We start from the raw sequence: 14,715 nt of genomic DNA, 5'->3' as shown, positions 1-14,715 counted from the left end.
AATGGGGAAGCAGACTCGATGGGCTGAATGGCCTATTTCTGCTCCTATTCCTTATGGCCCAATGGTGACAATGTAACCATTGTTGATTGTCACCAAAATGCATCTGGTTCACCGAGGGGTGGTATGATTGAGATGTATAGAAGTATGAGGGGCATAGACAGAAAAAACGTTTGCCCTTGGTGTAGGGATCAATAACCAGAATGCATAGATTTCGATAAGGGGTGGAGATTGAGTGGGAGTCTGGGGCTCACTGCCTGGAAGGGTGGGAGTAAGAAACCCTCAGAACATTGAAGACATGTGTGGATGTGTCACTTGCAATGCCAAGGCACACAAGGTTAGTCAAGAGGAAGCAGGAAGCTGACTTATGGGTTGAGGAGGCAAGGATCAGTCAGGGTTCTGGAGGGTTACAAGGTACCCAGGAAGGAACTGAACAATGGATTTCAGAGAGCTAGAAGGGGGATTGAAAAAGAGCTTTAGCAGGTAGCTTTAAGGAAAACCCTAAGGCATTCTACACATATGTGAGGAACAAGAGGATGGCCAGAGTGAAGGGAGGGCCAATCAGGGATAGTGGAGGGAACTTGTACCTGGGGTCAGAGGAAGTAGGGGAGGTCCTTAATGAGGTCCTTTGCTTCAGTATTCACTACTGAGAAGGACCTTGACATTTCTGAGGACAGAGTGAAACAGAGTGATATGCTTGAACAGGTTGATGTTAGGAAGGAGGATGTGCTGAAAATTTTGAAAAGTATAAGGATAGATAAATCCCCTGGGCCAGACGGGATATACCCTAGATTTCTAAAGGAATTGAGGGAAGAGATTGTTGCACCTTTGGTGATGATCTTTGCATTCTCACTGGCGACTGAAGTAGTGCCAGATGATTAGATGATTACAAATGTTATTCCCCTTGTTCAAGAAAGGGGATTGGAATAATCCTGGGAATTACAGACCAGTCAGTCTTATGTCAGTGGTAGGCAAAGTATTGGAGAGGATTCTGAGAGACAGGATTTATGATTACTTGGACAATGATAGTTTGATTAGAGATAGTCAGCATGGCTTTGTGAGAGGCAGGTCATGCCTCACAAACCTTATTGAATACTTTGAGGATGTGACAAAACACATTGATGAAGTTAGAGCAATGGATGTGGTGGACGTGGATTTTAGCAAGGTGTTTGATAAGGTTCCCCATGGAAGGCTCATTCAGAAAGTAAGGAGGCATGGGATACAGGGAAATCTGTCTGTCCTGATACAGAATTGGCAGGCTCATAGAAGACAGAGGGTGGTAGTTGATGGAAAGTATTCAGCCTGGAGTTCGATGACCAGTGATGTTCCGCAGCGATCTGTTCTGGGGCATCTGCTCTTTGTGATTTTTGTAAATGACTTGGACAAGGAAGTGGAGGGTGGGTTAGTAAGTTGCCGATGACACAAAGGTCAGTGGAGTTGTGGATAGTGTGGAAGGCTGTTGTAGCTTGCAACAGGACATTGACAGAATGCAGAACTGGGCTAAGAAGTGGCAGATAGAGTTCAACCTGGAAAAGTGTGAAGTGATTCATGATGGAAGGCCGAATTTGAATGCAGAATACTGGGTTAAAGGCAGGATTCTTGGCAGCTTGGAGGAACAGAGGGATCTTGGGGGTCCATGTCCGTAGATCCCTCAAAGTTGCCACTCAAGTTGTTAGGGTTGTTAAGAAGGGGTATGGTGTGTCGGCTTTCATTAGCAGAGGCTTGAGCTTAAGAGCTATGAGGTTAAGCTGCAGCTCTATAGAGCCCTGGTTAGACCACACTTGGAATATTGTGTTCAGTTCTGGTCTCTCATTATAGGAAGGATGGGAAGCTTTAGAGAGGGTGCAGAGGAGATTTACCAGGATGCTGCCTGGGCTGGAGAGTATGTCTTGTGAAGAAAGTTTGAGGGAGCTCGGGCTTTTGTCATTGGATTGAAGAAGGATCAAAGGTGACATTATAGAGGTTTGCAAGATGTTGAGAGGCATAGATAGAGTGGATAGCCAGAGACTTTTTCCCAGGGTGGAAACGTCTATAATGAGCAGGCATAATTTTAAGGTAACTGGAGGAGGGTTTAGGGGAGATGTCAGAGGTAGGTTCTTTACACTGGGAGTGGTGGGTGGGTGGAATGCACTGCCAGCAGTGGTTGTAGAGTCAGAGACATGAAGGAGATTTAGACGACTCTTGAATAGATACATGGAAGATAGTACAATGAAGGGTATGTAGGTTAGTCTGGCCTTAGGGTGGGATAAAAGAGCAGCACAACATCGAGGGCTGAAGGGCCTATAATTTTCTGTGTTCCATGTTCTAAGGCTATTGGTCAAGTGCTGGAGAATTGGATTAGAATTGTTTTGGGATTGTTTTTGACTGTTGCAGATTCGATGGGCTGAAGGGCCTTTTACTATGCTCCAGATCCCTGTGATTCTTCCACTACCTCACCAGTAACCTTAAGGACCTCAGTTGGCCTCCAGAGGGAAGAGCCATCCTCTACTCTGTCTTCCCTGGTTTAATACCAGGACCAAAGTAATTGATAGGGTCACTGCCACATACCCTACCACCTCAGGGTCCACTGTCTCCCAATATCTTGCAGTAAATTCCACCCACTCAAAAACTCATCCTCAAGTACACCTGTGCAATCATTCAACTGCACTCTCACATACTTCTGCACATCGAAATCTCCGCACTGCTCCAATCTCCTGTGCATCCTCTGGTTGTAATTGTCCTGCACTCAATGTCTGTGGCTGACCCTCAGCTATGAAGTTCCCTTCCTAAATCCCTCTGCCTCTCATTCTGCTGTTGAGTTGTACTTTAGAAGACAAGGGCTTAAGGCTGAAAGGAACTAGGAGCAGGAGTAGGTCATTCAGCCCCTCAAACCTGCTCTGCCATTTAATACTATCATGGCTGATCTCATAAAGGCCTCAACTCCACTTTCCTGCCCAGTCCCCATAACCCTTCAACCCATTGCTAATTAAAAATCTGTCTATCTCAATCTTAAATTTACTCAATGTCCCAGCACCCACTGCACTCTGGGGGAGTGAATTTCACAGTTTCACCACCATTTGAGAGAAGTAATTCCTCCTCATTTCTGTTTTAAATCTGCTTCCCGTTATCCTAAAACTATGACCTCTCGCTCTACATGAGGAAACGCCCTCTCTAGATCTACTTTGTCAATCCCCTTTCACCTCAATGAGATCTCCACTTGTTCTTCTAAACTCCTGACAATATAGGCTTGAACTGCTCGATCTTTCTTCACAAGACAAACCTTTCAATTGGGAATCAATCTTGTGAATGTAATCTCCTCACATATGACAGAGCTATTGGTCACATCTCCTCCATAGTATTTGGTGCATTAGTCTGAGGGAAATGGGTCTGGGTGGGTTACTCTTCAGAGGGTCAGTGTGAACTTCTTGGACCGAAGGGCCTGTTTCCACACTGTAGGGAATCTACACTAATCTAATATAATCTCCTGTCCCCTCATGGCTCACTGGGAACATTGGTAAGATTATCACGCGACATGAATGTAGTTTCAACTGTTGATAAAATAGACAGAAAGGATGGGATCTTCAAAATTGGCGCGTGCGGTGCTGTATGCATTTCTCAAATACTGGGAATACAGGTCCCAGATATGATAAACAGGCAGAGATCAGACAGATAAAGTCGCATAAAAACATCAAAGCTTTAATCAATATTCTATAGACCCATGAACAACTTTCTGTAATACTGACACACACACTTTAGTTTAATCGTAACAGCATAAGCAAGGCTCCAGACCTTGTTTAAGGATTAATGTTTAAGACTATATTTGACATCAAGCACCCTTTTTCAAAAGTCCTTGCAGTCAGTAGCTGTGATTTAGGACCCCAGTCACACATTGTCAGAGCATTAACATGACATCTTTACACAGTTTAAAGTGGGGGAGATTAGGAAAGTCTCTGCACTATTAAAAAAAGGGCAAATGTTAGAGATAGCTACGTGTGGGCAAAGGGAAGGGGGAAGTGGGAAGGAGTCTTCTCTGGCCATGGAGCGAGGGGAAGACTTGGTGGATGTTCCTTGAGATGCCAACTGCGTTGGGCTCTCTCGCCAAGGTAATGTTCCGGTGATAACATCTGATACACACTCAGCTGAGAGGGTCCACAACCTCTTGTGGCATTAGCAGCTGGAGGTCATGGTCCAGGAACATCTAGAAGATTCTTTTACTTCCCCCGATACACGCACGCACACGCGCGCGTGCGCGCGCACACACACACACACACACACACAAACATACGCGCGCACACACATACACACACCCACAAACATACACGCACACACATACATGTGCACACACACATACAAGCGTACACACACATACATGCGCACACACACATACAAGTGCATGCACACACACACACAAACATACGCGCACACACACATACATGTGCACACACACACACACACACACACAAAACACACACACACAAAACCAGACATACAGTGAACAAAATCCCCCTCTCCTAACAACTCAATCGTTTTTAATCTTCCTCTTTTCTTCATTTACGTTGGGACTTTTAAAGTTTGTGCTTATCACTAAAAAAAATCAGTGCAAACTTCAAAACACAGAATCTTAAAAAAAAAGTGATACAGTAATAACCTTAAAAAACATTTTTTTGTGTCTTTTTTTCACTTTTTAATGGCTGCCTGATCAATTCACATATAGTACAACAGACCAATAATAAAAAAAAGAATAGACAATTACAGGATGAGAAGATCAAAAAAACAAGGTGAACTTTTCTATATGAATACAACAGAAATTATTTACACAAGAAATTGCTTTCTCTCTCTCTCGGGCGATGATGGCTAAATTTCTATTCATGTTTAGATTCTTCCCTGTCCAGTTTCTAATTTTTTTGAGGAGGTGGGTGGGGAGAGGGGCAAGTGATGGAAGGGGCCAGAATGGGGGTGGTGGGGGTGGTGGGGGTGTTTGTGGGTGAATTGGTGGCGTTGGAAGGGGATGAGAAGCAATGTACCAAAGAATGATGTGGGGGACACATGTGTGGCTGTGTTACCTTAGACTTTACATCACATTTACAGGTTTTGTCATAATACATTAAATAAGGGAGGAGGTTCATTGCACCATTTAAGTGTCATCGTGTCTGTGAGGCTTGCTCTGCAGAACGTCAGAAACATAGCTCTTCACCACTCTGCAGAAAAAAGGAATAAATAGAGAGAAAATAATATCAGGAGAGGTGTTCAAATCTTGCAGCACACAACACATCAGATCTTTCAGCATATACTTGTTGCCTACAATCGATCAGTGTCACTGCCCTTTGGGGTAGCTCCCTTGTCCTGCACTGCCCTTTCACTTTTCAAATATACATTAGATTCCTTTTCTCTATTCTCCTCTCTGTACAAACCTCTTTCCGTTATCCTGACCCTCCATCCCGCTGAGATTTATTGTCGGGGTGATTCTCCTCACCCCCGTGGACTCCCCCTCGAGCAACAGTGCCAAAAAAAAAACAGACCAGCTGGCCATTCTTGCCTTCCACTATGTGGGATCTTGCTGTGCATGGTTGGATGGCATGTTTCCCACCTCGCAACAGTTAGTCCACCTCAGAGTGATTTCTCTCAGGAGCTTGTCAACCCATTTCTTTTGTATTCATTCACAAGATGCGGGCATCGTTACCAGACCCAGCATTCATTGCCTGTCCCTAATTGCCCCTTGGGAAGGTGGTGGTGAGCCACAGGCTTGGACTGCTGAAGTTCGCAGGGTACAGATACACTGTGCTGCGGGGCAGGAGTTCAAAGCTTTTGACCCGGCAACAGTGAAGGAACTATATTTCCAAATCAGGATGGTGAGCGGCTTGGAGGGGAACTTGCAAGGGGTGGTGTTCCCGTGTATCTGCTGCCCTTATCCTTCTAAATGGAAGTGGTTGTGGGTTTGGAAGGTGCTGTCTAAAGATCTATGGTGAATTTCGGCAACGCATCTTGTAGATGGTACACGTTGCTGCTACTGTGTATGAGTGGTGGAGGGAGTGTATGTTTGTGGATGTGGTGCCAATCAAAGGGGCTACTTTGTCCTGGATGGTGTCAAGCTTCTTGAGTGCTGTTGGAGCTGCACCTGCACTCAGGAATAGATGATGAAGGGCTATTCCTGATGAAGGGCTGTTGCCCGAGACATCAATTTTCCTGCTCCTCAGATGCTGCCTGAATTGCTGTGCTTCTCCAGCACCACTCTAATCTAGAATCTGGTTTCTAGCATCTGCAGTCCTTGTTTTTACCTAGCTGCACCCATCCAGGCAAGTGGGGAGTATTGCGACACACTCCTGACTTGTACCTTGTAGATGATGGACAGGCTTTGGGGAGTCAAGAGGTGAGTTACTCGCTGCAGTATTCTTAGTCTCTGACCTGCTCTTATAATCACAGTATTTATTTGGCTAGTCCCATTGAGTTTCATGTCAATGGTAAACCCCAGAATATTGATAGTGCAGGATTCAGTGATGGTAACGCTATTTAAAGTCAAGAGTAGGTTTGATTTTGACTTGCTGGAGAAGATGATTGTCTGGTATAATCATTGTGTGGTGCAAGTGTTACTTGGAAATGACTAACCAGAGTCAAAAGTTCTCAGGGTAGGCTGGAATGTGTCATCAAGGCCACAATCTACATATCCCCTAATTATTTTTTTCTGCTGCACAGACCTCCAATCTCTGCAGTGTGGAAACAGGCCCTTTGGCCCAACATGTCCACACTGACCCTCCGAAGAGTAACTCGCCCAGACCCATTCCCCTACCCTATTACTGGATTCGAACCAGTGATGTCCTCATTGCGTGAATGAAATCCAGAATTCACTGCTACACACATAACTTGGAGGTCTGCGCAGCAGAAAAAAATAATTAGCGGAGATGTAGATTGCGGCCTTGATGACACATTCCAGCCTACCCTGAGAACTTTTGAACTCTGGAACCTCTGAGCAGCTACAACAACTCAGAGGGAGTGCTCGTGACAGTCAGATCAGTCATGATTGGAACTGTTCCACTGTTCTGAAAGGCAGAACAGGCTGGAGGGAATAGCCTCCTCTGACTCCTTATTCATATAAGTTCAGGAAAGATATCGTCATGATTGTTATTTCCTTCCTTAAACCCTCTTCAAATGTCTGTGATCTCCACATTCACCCAATGTTGCCCTACTCCCATCACTCGAATAAAAGCTAAATACTGTGGATGCTGGAAATCTGAAGCACGTCCTCTTTCTGTCCCTGACAGTTATGGGTCTCAACTTAACGGAACTCTCAGCTCTTGAATTCACTTCTTAAACTTTTTCGCCTCGATATATCTCCTTCCTCCTTTCAGAAGCTTCTTAAAACTTAACCCCTCTCAACAAGCTTTAGGTTGGAGCCTCGTATCTCCTTATATTATTCCGTTTGAGATTTGTGTCTGACAATCACTCCTGTGGAATGGTTTGGGACTATTTATTAACCTAATCGCACCATGGAAATTCACATGAGTGTTGGTACAGGCCATTAGCACCTGCTCCAACCAGCCTTTCAGTTAGCTGTCCATGTTATACTGATTTAGAGTGTAAATTAAAATTCCCCTCCTGTTGCTCCTGATGCTTTCGTCTGCACTTTAAATCGGCATTTGATGCTCAGTGACCTTCCCCCAAGAGGGAACAGCTGAGATTTATTGACCAGCTAAAAACAAAATCCTTTACAATTTGAAAACCCTGATTAAATCTCCCCGCACTTTCTCTGCTCTAAGGGGAACAATCTAAGCTTCTCTGACCTGTCCAATTCACTGAGATAGGGAGGTGATGGCCTGGAGGTATTAACACTGGGCTATTAATCCCACAACAGCAGATGGTGTAATTTGAATTTAATAAAAATCTGGAATTAAGAATCTAATGGTGACTATGAATCCATTGCCAATTATTGGAAAAACTCATCTGGTTTATGAATTCCCTTTAGGGAAGGAAATCTGTCATCCTTTTCTGGTCTGGTCTACATGTGACTCCAGACCCACAGCAATGTGGTTGACTCTTACCTGCCCTCTGGGTAATTAGGGATGGGCAACAAATGCTGGTCTAACTGTGGTTCGATTCCTGCCGCTGTGTGGAGTTTGCACATTCTCCCCGTGGGTTTCCTCCCACAATCCAAAGATGTGCAGGTTAGGTGAATTGGCCATGGGAAATTGCTCATAGTGTTCAGGGATGTATAGGTTATGTGCAATAGTCAGGGGTAAAAGTAGAGTAATAGGGTAGGGGAATGGGTCTGGGTGAGTTACTCTTCGGAGGGTCAGTGTGGACATGTTGGTCCAAATGGCCTGTTTCCACACTGCAGGGATTCTAACCAGTGATGTCCTCATTGCGTGAATGAAATTTAAAAAAAAATTCTTCATTCTGGTAAATCACCTCTGCACCCACTCTCAGGTCATGACAACTTGCTGAAAGTTGACACTAAATGAGGGACTTGTGAAAGGTCTGGCAATGTTTACTGCTTCCCCCTTTCCCAACTCTGCAAGTCTTGCTGCATCTCAGTGACCCAGATACTTACATACATCCCCTAAAAACTGCCCTTGACCGCACGACCCCATATATCCTACGTCTGGAAGGTCACTGATGTTCCGCTGATGACTTGCAATAGTTGGGCCCCCTCGTGAGGGCACACCTTTCCTGGGGCCTGTCGAACCCTTTGATGAGGCTGTTCCAGATGAGCTGTGGCCACTGAGGTGACCTGGTGAGGGAAAGCTTGGCTTGCTGTATGGTATGAGTATTTCATCTGGAAAACACCAGAAACGTATATTATTACTTTTGTTTTACACTGAAGTGCAGAGTGATATATGACAGAAGAACATTGAGAAAAAATATAAATTAGGGGATTCTGAGATAGATTTTTAATCAGTAGGGGTACAGCAGCTAATGAACTTGAAAGACCCTATACAGACAATGAGCAAAACTAACGTGATTTACAAAATACCGTGCAAGAACTGTAACAAACACTACATTGGACAAACAGACAGAAAACTAGCCACCAGGATACATGAACACCAATAAGCCACAAAAAGACATGACCCTCTGTCACTAATATCCTCACATATGGTTGAGGAAGGACACCACTTAGACTGGGACAATACATCCATCCTAGAACAAGCCAAACAAGACATGCACGAGAATTCCAACCGGAACTCTATCAACAAACACATCGAGTTAGACCCCATCTACCACCTCCTGAGAAAATGAACAGGAAGTGACTTCACCACAGGAAATAACATCACCACAGGAAATGATATCACCAACCCAAAGAAACCCAAACATGTAAATAGAAAGCAGAAATTTTCAGCATTGCTTCGCATGAGGTCCACTGAAGATGTTACCTAGTAAGGTAATGAATATCTGGAAATGAACCTTTCTGCTCAGTGAGCAAACCTACATCCAGAATGATGAGTTATTGTTAAAAGGCAGGCAAGTGGAGTTGAGAATCATTTGATAAACCATGAATGGTGGAGAGTACTCGATGGGCTGAATGGCCTCATGCTGTACCAATGTCTTATTAGAGGAGGTGGAGGAGCAGAGGTACTGGGGTACACATATGCACAGATCTAGGCAGTAGGACAGGCAGAGACATCAAGTAATGGCTTAATTAATAGGGACATAGAGTAGAAGAACAGGAAGTAATTGCTAAATTTGTACAAGGCACCTGTCAGCCCTCAGCTGGAGTATTGTGTGCACCACATTTTAGGAAAATATGTGACTACATTGGAGGGAGAGCAGAAGCAATTTACAAGAATGGTTCCAGGAATGAGAAACTTCTGTTATGAAGATAGATTGAAGAAGTTGGGACTGTTCTTCTTGGCGAGAATGAGGTTGAGAGGTGATCACACTGAGTTTTCTAAAATCACGATTTGAGCTGGACAGAGGAGATAGGAAGAAACTATATTCATTCATAAAAGGAACAAGGACTAGCATAGATGTGAAGCAATGTGCAATTTTCACTCAGTGATTATCTAGGGTATGGAATGCCATGTCTGAGACGTTCAAGAGGGGCATTTACCTCAGAGGCTATGGGTCATTAAATATATTCAAGGCTGAGATAGACAGATTTTTAATTAGTGAGGGAATCAAGGGTAATGGGGAAAAGGCAGGAAAGTGGAGTGTAGGGTTATCAGATCAACCACAATCTCAGTGAATGGTGCAGCAGACATGATAGGCTGAATGGCCTACATTTGCTCCTGTACTAATGATCTCAGGTGATTGAATATGTTCAGGGTACAGTGAGTCAGATTTTTTTTAGTGTGTCCATGTGAGGTGGACATCATTAATCTTCAAAGGCATCATGTTTTCAGAAGAGGGGTCAGGAAAGAGATTGGCACAAGGCTCGATGGGCTGAATGATCTCCTACTGCTTATATCCTGATTAGGTCGGACACTGGCTACTCCTACCTGAGCCTAGTGTTGGCTTCTGTGGGAGCTTGTTCCGTGAATCTTCTTGATACCCGTGGTCTAGAGATGTTTTGGCCAGATGCTCCATGTTCTCCTCTAGGCTGGGCAGTTGTTGTCTCTCTAGAGAATCTGCCATGCCCGTCCCTTTGGGTATTTGCCCAGATTGCAGCTTTGAACCTTGACACGGCGGTGGGTCAGGTGGAGGAGGCAGGTCTTCAGGAAATAAAAGGAAGAGAAGCAAGTCAAAGATAGACTGAGATATTCTGCCACTCCAGCCTCCCTTTCATCAAGCTGAGGGCCATCAGTGGTGGAGAACTGTTATCCTATAAACCTGTCCCCTTGCCAGGGAGGATTGCAACAGTGGAGGGGTTGAACAGGACATTGGTTAGTCCACTTTTGGAATACTACATTCAATATGGTCTCCCTCCTATTGGAAGGATGTTGTGAAACTTGAAAGGGTTCTGAAAACATTTACAAGGATGTTGACAGGGTTGAAGGATTTGAGCTCTAGGGAGAGGCTGAATAGGCTGGGGCTGTTTCCTCTGGATCATCAGAGGTTGAGGAGTGACTGTGTAGAGGTTGATAAAGTCATGAGGGGCATGGATAGAGTGAATAGTCAAGGTCTTTTTCCCAGCGTAGGGATGTCCAAGATTAGAGGGCATAGGTTTAAAGTGAGAGGTGAAAGACTTAAAAGGGGCCAAAAATGTGCAATGCTTGCTGTCTTTTCATAGTATTAATCTGAAGACTAACATAATTATTTTCCATATTTTACATTTTGGGGAGGTCTCATATTCCCGTAGTGCTTCTGAAGAATTTTAGCTCAGACTAAGACCTTAAGAAATGGGGCCCTTTGGCCGCTCCACCATTCAATGGGACCATGGCTAATCCGACATTCCTCATTTCCATTTTCCTGCCCTTTTGGGTGGCATGGTAGCACAGTTGTTAGCTCTGTTGCCTCACAGTGCCAGAGACCTGGGTTCAATTCCCGCCTCAGGTGACTGACTGTGTGGAGTTTGCACATTCTCCCCATGTCTGCGTGGGTTTCCTCCGGGTGCTCCGGTTTCCTCCCACAGTCGAAAGATGTGCAGGTTAGGGCGAATTGGCCAGGCTAAATTGCCCGTAGTGTGAGGTGAAGGGGTGAAATGTAGGGGTATGGGTCTGGGTGGGTTGCGCTTCGGCGGGTCGGTGTGGACTTGTTGGGCCGAAGGGCCTGTTTCCACACTGTAAGTAATCTAATCTCCATAACCCATTGATCCCCAACTGATCACGAATCTCTCTCTCCACTTTAAATATCCACAAGGACTCTGTCCCCACAGCTCTCTGTGACAAGTAGTTCCAAAGACTCACAACCCTTTGAGAGAAGAAATTCCTCCCCATCTCAGCCTTGCATTGGTGTCCCTTTATTCTGAGACTGTGCCCTCTGGTCCTAGACTCCCCCATGAGGGGAAACATCCTCCCAGCATTGACCCTGTCACGCCCCTTAAGGACTTGCATTTCAACAGCAAAAGCTCACATTTACATTGCGCTGGTAACATTGGAAACTGTTCCAAAATGATTCATGGAAATGGAGAAAATAGGAGCAGGCCATTCAGCCCTTCGAGCCTGCTCCACCATTCAATATGATCATGGCTGCTCACCCAACTCAGTCCCCTGTTCCTGCTTTCTCCTCCATACCCTTTGATCCCTTTAGTCCTAAGAATGATTTCTAACTCTTTCTTGAAATCATTCAACATTTTGGCCTCAAATGCTTTCTGTAGCAGAGAGTTCCACAGGCTCCCCACTGTCTGGGTGAAGACCATTTCTCCTCATCTCATTGCTAAATGGCCCGTCCTGTAACCTTACACTGTGAAGCAACCTCCAGCAAAACTTGATACCAAACCACATGATGACTTCACTGATGGGTGACTGAAAACCTGGTCAAGGGCCTTCAGAGGTGGACACTGTGTTTGAGAAATGGAGACATTTAGGGAGAGTATTCTAAAATGTGGCAGAACTGGAGCCTGGAGCCCAGTTACAAGTGAAGTTCCGCAAGGTTCAGTTCTGGGTCCTCTGCTGTTTGTAATTTTTATTAATGACTTAGATGAGGGAGTCGAAGGGTGGGTCAGTAAATTTGCAGATGATACGAAGATAGGTGGAGTTGTGGACAGTGAGGAGGGCTGTTGTCGGCTGCAGAGGGACTTAGATAGGATGCAGAGCTGGGCTGAGGAGTGGCAGATGGAGTTCAACCCTGTCAAGTGTGAGGTTGTCCATTTTGGAAGAACAAATAAGAATGCGGAATACAGGGTTAATGGTAGGGTTCTTAGTCAGGTGGAGGAACAGAGGGATCTTGGGGTCTATGTACATAGATCTTTGAAGGTTGCCACTCAGGTGGATAGAGTTTGTAAGAAGGCCTATGGAGTATTATCGTTCATTAGCAGAGGGATTGAATTCAAGAGTCGTGAAGTGATGTTGCAGCTGTACAGGACTTTGGTTAGGCCACAGTTGGAGTACTGTGTGCAGTTCTGGTCGCCTCACTTTAGGAAAGATGTGGAAGCTTTGGAGAGGGTGCAGAGAAGATTTACCAGGATGTTGCCTGGAATGGAGAGTAGGTCGTACGAGGATAGGTTGAGAGTTCTCGGCCTTTTCTCGTTGGAACGGCGAAGGATGAGGGGTGACTTGATAGAGGTTTATAAGATGATCAGAGGAATAGATAGAGTAGACAGTCAGAAACTTTTTCCCCGGGTACAACAGAGTGTTACAAGGGGACATAAATTTAAGGTGAAGGGTGGAAGGTATAGGGGAGATGTCAGGGGTGGGTTCTTTACCCAGAGAGTGGTGGGGGCATGGAATGCGCTGCCCGTGGGAGTGGTAGAGTCAGAATCATTGGCGACCTTTAAGCGGCATTTGGATAGGTACATGGATGGGTGCTTAATCTAGGTTAGAAGTTCGGCACAACATCGTGGGCCGAAGGGCCTGTTCTATGCTGTATTGTTCTATGTTCTATGTTCTATGTTCTAACTGAAGGTGTGGCTGAGGAGGATGCAATTAAAATCTGGGATGCCAGAGAAGCTAGAAATGAAAGGCATTCACTCAATTCATTTGACATGAAAGCTTGTGATTGGAGTTTCCAACACTTTAGTTGGACGCTGACAATTTTGTCTTGTGGGTTGGACTTAGAAGACTGAGTTGGCCCAGCCAGATCCATGAGGTAAAAACAATGACTGCAGATGCTGGAAACCAGATTCTGGATTAGTGGTGCTGGAAGAGCACAGCAGTTCAGGCAGCATCCAAGGTGCTTTGAAATCGACGTTTTGGGCAAAAGCCCTTCATCAGGAATAAAGGCAGGGAGCCTGAAGCGTGGAGAGATAAGCTAGAGGAGGGTGGGAGTGGGGAGAAAGTAGCATAGAGTACAATGGGTGAGTGGGGGAGGGGATGAAGGTGATAGGTCAGGGAGGGGAGGGTGGAGTGGATAGGTGGAAAAGGAGATAGGCAGGTAGGACACGTCTGGACAAGTCATGGGGACAGTGCTGAGCTGGAAGTTTGGAACTAGGGTGAGGTGGGGGAAGGGGAAATGAGGAAACTGTTGAAGTCCACATTGATGCCCTGGGGTTGAAGTGTTCCGAGGCGGAAGATGAGACGTTCTTCCTCCAGGCGTCTGGTGGTGAGGGAGCGGCGGTGAAGGAGGCCCAGGACCTCCATGTCCTCAGCAGAGTGGGAGGGGGAGTTGAAATGTTGGGCCACGGGGTGGTGTGGTTGATTGGTGTGGGTGTCCCGAAGATGTTCCCTAAAATGCTCTGCTAGGAGGCGCCCAGTCTCCCCAATGTAGAGGAGACCACATCGGGAGCAACGGATACAATAAATGATATTAGTGGATGTGCAAGTAAAACTTTGATGGATGTGGAAGGCTCCTTTAGGGCTTTGGATAGAGATGAGGGAGGAGGTGTGGGCGCAGGTTTTACAGTTCCTGCGGTGGCAGGGGAAAGTGCCAGGATGGGAGGGTGGGTTGTTTGGGGGGCGTGGACCTGACCAGGTAGTCGCGGAGGGAACGGTTTTTGCAGATCCATGCTGAGCAAGATGTCTCGAGCTCCAACCTGATTCTCCACCTTCACTGTATAGTTTAGGCTGAACTTTCACGGCAGTATCTGAAGGGAGTGGAGACATCTGGGCCAAGAAGTCAAGCTCTATTGCAGTTAATGTGGGGGTGCTCAAGATCCAAGTCAAGTACATCTTCATCACAGGCTCTCCCATTGTGCCTGCACTGGTTCTTCAACTGAGCATCATTACCTCCCGCCAATCTCATACTTCGTCCCCCTCTCCTTGCCCACCATTTCCA

The 14,715-nt window shown here is 45.6% G+C and overlaps 1 protein-coding gene across 8 annotated transcripts in view; it reads right to left on the bottom strand.

The window, feature by feature from the left end:
* Positions 1-3,646: 3,646 nt before the first annotated feature.
* robo2 (roundabout, axon guidance receptor, homolog 2 (Drosophila)) overlaps positions 3,647-14,715 on the bottom strand; it is a 1,634,458-nt gene continuing 1,623,389 nt past the window's right edge. For all 8 annotated transcript variants that reach the window (XM_072585780.1, XM_072585785.1, XM_072585784.1 and 5 more), the window contains 3 exons: positions 10,404-10,616; positions 8,519-8,743; positions 3,647-5,174 (listed from right to left, as the gene is read on the bottom strand). In XM_072585780.1, coding sequence (XP_072441881.1) covers positions 5,173-5,174; positions 8,519-8,743; positions 10,404-10,616 — 440 coding nt within the window. In that variant the 3' untranslated portion in view covers positions 3,647-5,172. The remainder of the gene's footprint in view (positions 5,175-8,518; positions 8,744-10,403; positions 10,617-14,715) is intronic.

This window comes from Chiloscyllium punctatum, chromosome 15 (genome assembly GCF_047496795.1).
Source record: "Chiloscyllium punctatum isolate Juve2018m chromosome 15, sChiPun1.3, whole genome shotgun sequence".
NCBI classification, from domain to species: Eukaryota; Metazoa; Chordata; class Chondrichthyes; order Orectolobiformes; family Hemiscylliidae; genus Chiloscyllium; species Chiloscyllium punctatum.
The sequence above is the reverse complement of the archived record's forward strand: the minus strand, read 5'-3'. Positions and strand labels throughout refer to the sequence as shown.